The following is a 6,000-nucleotide window of genomic DNA, read 5'->3' as shown; positions in this document are numbered from 1 at the left end:
CCCCGCCCCCGCCCTCACCCCCACCCCCGCACGAAGACGCAGAGGCCCCGCCCCTGGCCGCGCCCGGCTCCCGCGGGGCCCCGCCCTTTCAGGCCGACGCGGCGCCGGTTCCGCCCCGCGGGTGACGTGTGGTGCGCGCGGCCCCGCCGCTCAGGCAGTTGGTGCAGCGGCGGTTGGACTGAGTGCGCTCACCCCACCCCTCCGGCCCGGGCCCCCACCCCGCCGGGCCCAGCCCCAGCCCCAGCCCCAGCCCCAGCCCTCGTCCGCGCCCGGCCGGAGTGCGGGCCCTGCCGGCCCCCAGTCGGCGACGCCGGGCCGCCCGCCCGCCCGCCACCATGGAGCTGGAGGACGGGGTGGTGTACCAGGAGGAGCCCGGCGGCTCGGGCGCCGTCATGTCGGAGCGGGTGTCCGGCCTGGCCGGCTCCATCTACCGCGAGTTCGAGCGGCTGATCGGGCGCTACGACGAGGAGGTGGTGAAGGAGCTGATGCCGCTGGTGGTGGCGGTGCTGGAGAACCTGGACTCGGTGTTCGCGCAGGACCAGGAGCACCAGGTGGAGCTGGAGCTGCTGCGGGACGACAACGAGCAGCTCATCACCCAGTACGAGCGGGAGAAGGCGCTGCGCAAGCACGCCGAGGAGGTGAGGCCGCCGGCGGGGAGGGCGGGGCGGGCCGGGCCGCCGGGGGTCGCCGCCCGGCCCGGGAGCGTGGGCGCGCCGCGTCCGGCCTCGGGGGGGCGGGTCTGAGGCCGAGGCTCCGGGACCCAGCCCGGCGGCGCGGGGTCCCCGGGATCCCCGCAGGCGAGGGAAACCGGGGGAGGCCAGTGAGTGCCCGGGAGAAGGGAGTGGGATGGGGGAGGCCAGGCCCGGGAGGAAGCGCGGCCGGCGGAGGGCACCTGGGGTGGCGGAGGGCGGAGATGTAGGGCGCCGGGCGGCCTTCTGCACTTTGGGGAAGTTTCCGACCACCGTGGGCAGTCAGGTGGCGGCGCAGACATTCGCCACGGGGGCGGGTGCCTGTCAGCACTTCCCTCCTGCAGGTGTAACTCGCTGGTGCCAGAGCCTTTCCAGGGGGGACAGCTCGGGAAGTTAGAGGTCTCCCTCTTTCGGCCAGTTTCATCTTGACGTTCTGAGCCTGTTGAGGAAGAGGCTTCATTCTGTGTTTTACGTGCTTTGGTGACACTCTGTCAACACCGGGATATTGCAGGGCAGTGCTCTGTCAGGGCAGTGTGTGCAGTTTTCCCTCTGGAATCCCACACCAGAGCAGCCCTCCCCGGCAGGTGGTAACCTTGGACAGTTCCCTCTAAAAACCCTCCGTTTATAGAGGACTGGGGGGCGGGGCTGAGGGGGTGTGGGCGCTGACAACCCCAGACTGCAGTTTCCAGGTGCGCCAGGTGATTGCTCACCACGCTAACACCGCACGGTGACCGCAGCACCTCGCCAGGCTCTGCGGACCCTGGAGGTTGGAATGCAAGTGCTGGGTCTGTGACTTTCTGAGACAGGCAAGGACTTCAGCTTTCGGGCTGTCTTGGCGCTGTTTCTGTGGGACTGTCTAATGCAGGCTAAGTGGCCTATTCATCTTTGTCCCCTGAGGGTCTAGCAACACCTGGCTAAATACGTGGTGATTGAAGGAAGCTAAAGAACTCATTATTGAAGGAATCACATGTTATCTTTCAAGAAATACTTGGAAAGTTTGTAGGATATGAGATTGGTTTAAAGTAGTACCACGACTTAAACTTTTGTTTTGTCATGGATACCTTGGTACCAGATCAAATAGTTCTTTTTCTTTGTTAAGCTTGACTTTAGTGATGATTTTTAGTTCTGATACTGTGATCCATTTGCCTCAAAGGAAGGCCATTGAATTTGCCAAACAAAATTGACTTTATTTCAGGAGAAAGCTTATAGGGAAGGGGGGTTGCAAAAAATCTGAGGATGGGATCACAACTTCCACTCTTTTATTAGCACTGTTCATAGAACAGAGGCCAGGTACTACTTCTGAGATGGCATGCTCTGTCTTCATGCTCAGACAGGCCATTGCCTGTGTGTGGATGTACTGGGAAGGGACTGGGAAATTAACTACATATACACAGGTGAGGAGCAGGCTCAGCATGACCTATAACCTTGGATGAAAGAAATGCTTTCTTCAGCCTTCAACTCTTGTCAGTCCATGCAAACATGGACGAAATGCCAGGGTCACACGGGCCAAGAAAACCATCTGCCACAGGTTGCAAAATCAGAACATAAAACTGTTAGGCTCTAGATTGTGTTTTATTTTTTAAAAGTAAATGGCTTTTAAAAAATTGCTTACTCAGTGACTCTTGTAATTTATACTTTTTCAAACACATCTGTAAATTCTCTATGAAACCTTTGGGCAAAGGGCCACGACCTGAGACTAGAGAACACTGATGAAATGCTAGATGAGCCAACTCCCAGACCACAAACATAAAACCACCTTGTTCTCAGTCTCAATAAGACCATAAATCAAGTATTACTGGGTACCCAGAAATCCAGTCTCTTTTAGGTCAGTATGCAGAAGAGAATTCTGTCTTTAATTTTCTGTGAGTGCTTTGTTTGTGGCCTTAATATGGAGACTAAGAGACTGCTATTATAGCAAAAGCACCTCAGGGTATTTACAGCAAAAGTATTTGAAAGCATGGAAATTGTCCATCACCAGAAAGTGTCAAGTAAATTCTGAGCACCTATGTGAAAATGTAGGAGGGTATGTAAATGGTGAGAATGTCTTAGGGGGTATGAAGTCCTGTAATCATCTTTTGCTTGCAGGAATTCCATCAAGGAGTCAGAAATTTCATCTTTATTATATTAATATTACTTAATTTGAATACCTTCTGTCTTTTTCTTTGCATTTTTTTTGTGTGGACTTAGCTGTTGTTTTTGTGAGTCTTTATAAACAACCTAAAGGAGGGTTGATATTTTGTGTGTGTGACCAGATTCAAATATGAATCAAGAAATCTACCTTATTTCTCATCACTTGCCCCTTTGGGCTTCCTGTTCATGCCTTAACCAAGTTTTGTCTGATGCCTTCGCCCATACTGTTCCCTTAGAACTCAGCTTAAATTTTACTTGCCCTGACAGGTAGCTCAGCTGTTCCAGCTATGGGCAAACTACGGCCCCCGGGCCGAATAAAACTAAAAAAAAAAAAAAAGACCGTACCCTTTTATGTAATGATGTTTACTTTGAATTTATATTAGTTCACACAAACACTCCATCCATGCTTTTGTTCCGGCCCTCCAGTCCAGTTTAAGAACCCATTGTGGCCCTCGAGTCAAAAAGTTTGCCCACCCCTGTGTTAGACCATTGGCCCCATACATCAAGGTTGCGGGTTAGAGTCCTGGTCAGGGCACATACAAGAATCAACTGATGAATGCATAAATTAATGGAACAACAAGTTAATGTCTCTCACTGTCTCTCTCTGTCTCTCTCCCTTCCTTGCCCCTCCCCATCCTTCTCTCCCTCAATCTTCCTTCCTCTGTGTCTAAAACTAATAATTAAAGGAATTAAAAAATATCTAAAAAATTTGTTTTCACTTCTTCAGTTAGAACTTGCTTGTCTATCTAGAGTAAGCCTTGTGAATTTATGAACAATTTATTGGTAAATTGGTGATTTTTGTTTTATTGATTCTTTTAGACGGGGAAGGGAGAGGGAGAGACAGAACATCAATTTCTTTAGTAACTTTTTTCAGTCTTATATATTTTCCAGGATGTCTTGTTTCTGACTGCTTCACTTGCTCCACTAGGGTCATAGAGCCTGAAAACATTTTTAACTTGTAATTTGAGGTCCTGCTGATTGGATTCCCTATCAGGGATAGGTCTAGGATTTTTATGATTTTGGGTCTCGTTATTGTCCTTTAAAATGTTTTTTCACTTGCTTTTCCTGTAGTTATTTTTTTAAGGGCTAGAAGGAAACCCCATGATCTTCTACCTAGTTCTATCCCATTACTATAGGTTGATAGATAGGCAGACCCATAGATGATTAGTAGGAACAAATATTTTTTGAGCCAGGCACTGCTCTAGGCTTTGGGAATGTAGCCACAAGCAAGACAGACAAGGAAGGTAGCCCATGTTTTATTGAAATGTGTATTGTAATAAAGAATAAATGGACCACCCTATCCAGTTTGGCTCAGTGGATAGAGCGGCGGCCTGCGGACTAACAGGTCCCAGATTCAGTTCTGGTCAAGGGCATGTACCTTGGTTGGGGGCACATCCCCAGTAGGAGGTGTGCAGGAGGCAGCTGATGGATATTTCTCTCTCATCGATGCTTCTAACTCTCTATCCCTCTCCCTCTCTGTAAAATATCAATAAAATATATTTTTTTAAAAAAAGAACTTTAAGCCCTGGCCGGTTTGGCTCAGTGGATAGAGCATCAGCCTGCGGACTGAAGGGTCCCAGGTTCGATTCCGGTCAAGGGCATGTACCTTGGTTTGGGCACATCCCCAATGCGGGGTGTGCAGGAGGCAGCTGATCGGTGTTTCTCTCTCATCGATGTTTCTAGCTCTCTATCCCTCTCCCTTCCTCACTGTAAAAAATCAATAAAATAAAAAGAACTTTAAGATTAGATCTCTTTCTGGAGTTTCTGATCCATGTTGTTTATTGGACATGAAAGTCTGATACTGAACTCATCTCCCAAGCCTGCTCCTCCGCTGTTGTCTATCTTCCTGAGGGATACCACTGTCCACCTGGCTAGATACCTGGTCACCATCCTTGACTCTTTTTTCTCCTTCATCCCTATTCTGCTATTTTTTTGTTTCCATCTTTTAAATATATCTGGAATCTCTTTATCTTTCCAAATCCATTTCTTCTACTCTGTTTCAGGCCACCCACACCTCCTGCCCTGAATTCAAACTCCATAGAGTTGAAAGTTTGTGTCATTCTGACTATGTATCAATGTCTGGCACATAGGAAGTACCCAATGAATATTTCTGAATAAAAGAATGGACAACTAAAACTGTCCCATAGCTGATCTATCTGCTTTCAGTATTGCCAACCTACAAATTGGCCATCACACTGTAGCCGCATCTCTCCAAAATGGAAATCTGATCAGATCGTTTCCATACTTAAAGCCTTTAGAGGCTCTGTCTAAAGTTCTTAAAGTGACTGAAGGACCTAACACACAAAGCCTTGTAATCGGCTGCTCCTTTTCTTACAAGCCTCATCTTTTCCTTTTTGAGCCATACTGACCACAGCATTTGTTTTGCAAAACGTATTCTTTCCAGGCCTTCTTATGAGCTGCCTGAATGCGTGGCGCTCTTTCTCTTCTGTTGCCATCTTCCAGGTTTTAATTCTGGGGCTTTCTATGAACACCGGGTGCGGATCGTGCCCATCTTCTGTTTTCCCACCGCATACCGTTCTCTCCCTCTCAGAACTTCCAGTGTCACATCAAGCTAACCTATTGCTAACCTATTGCTTCAATTCCCTTACTAAACTACTGGGATCCAGTAGATACTATTTTTTGGTTTGTTGGATGAATGGATAATTATACTAAAGGTCAAATTGCTAAGCCTAACTATTGAAAGTTCTCTTTTGTGCACTCAAGATATTGTCCTTACTGTTGGTGCCAAGTTATGCAAAAACTTCCAAAAAGTTCTTCGATCAGTAAGTCCTTTGACTTTTACATATACAGAAAAACCACGACTTCTCCTGAGTATAGTTACTGCAGACACTTCACCTACATTGTCCTATGCATAGTAGATATTCTATAAATATTTATGCATTATAAAAACTGAAATATGGCCCAGCCTCGTGTGGCTCAGTGGTTGAGCGTTGACCTATGAATCAGGAGGTCACGGTTTGGTTCCTGATCAGGGCATATGCCCAGGTTTCGGGCTCCATCCCTGGTGTGGGGCATGCAGGAGGCAGCCAATCGATGATTCTGTCTCATCATTGATGTTTCTATCTCTCTCCCTCCCTCTCCCTCTCCCTCTCTGAAATCAATAAAAATATATACATATAAAAACTGAAATATGAAGATCATTGGAACTACTGTCATAAGT

At 48.3% G+C, this 6,000-nt stretch overlaps 1 protein-coding gene across 13 annotated transcripts in view; it reads left to right on the top strand.

The window, feature by feature from the left end:
* The first annotated feature begins 227 nt into the window (after nucleotides 1–227).
* SPAG9 (sperm associated antigen 9) overlaps nucleotides 228–6,000 on the top strand; it is a 101,530-nt gene continuing 95,757 nt past the window's right edge. For 7 of the 13 annotated variants that reach the window (XR_004972738.1, XM_036339359.1, XM_036339358.1 and 4 more), the window contains exon 1: nucleotides 229–638. Coding sequence is in view for 12 of the 13 variants with exons in the window: in XM_036339359.1 (XP_036195252.1) it covers nucleotides 336–638 (303 nt within the window). In the remaining variant the exon portion in view is untranslated. Of the gene's footprint in view, nucleotides 639–6,000 lie in introns of all 13 variants that reach the window. The other 6 variants (XM_036339363.1, XM_036339365.1, XM_036339361.1 and 3 more) reach the window with 3 other exon arrangements.

Source organism: Myotis myotis, unplaced genomic scaffold (genome assembly GCF_014108235.1).
Source record: "Myotis myotis isolate mMyoMyo1 unplaced genomic scaffold, mMyoMyo1.p scaffold_m19_p_17, whole genome shotgun sequence".
NCBI classification, from domain to species: domain Eukaryota; kingdom Metazoa; phylum Chordata; class Mammalia; order Chiroptera; family Vespertilionidae; genus Myotis; species Myotis myotis.
The sequence above is the reverse complement of the archived record's forward strand: the minus strand, read 5'-3'. Positions and strand labels throughout refer to the sequence as shown.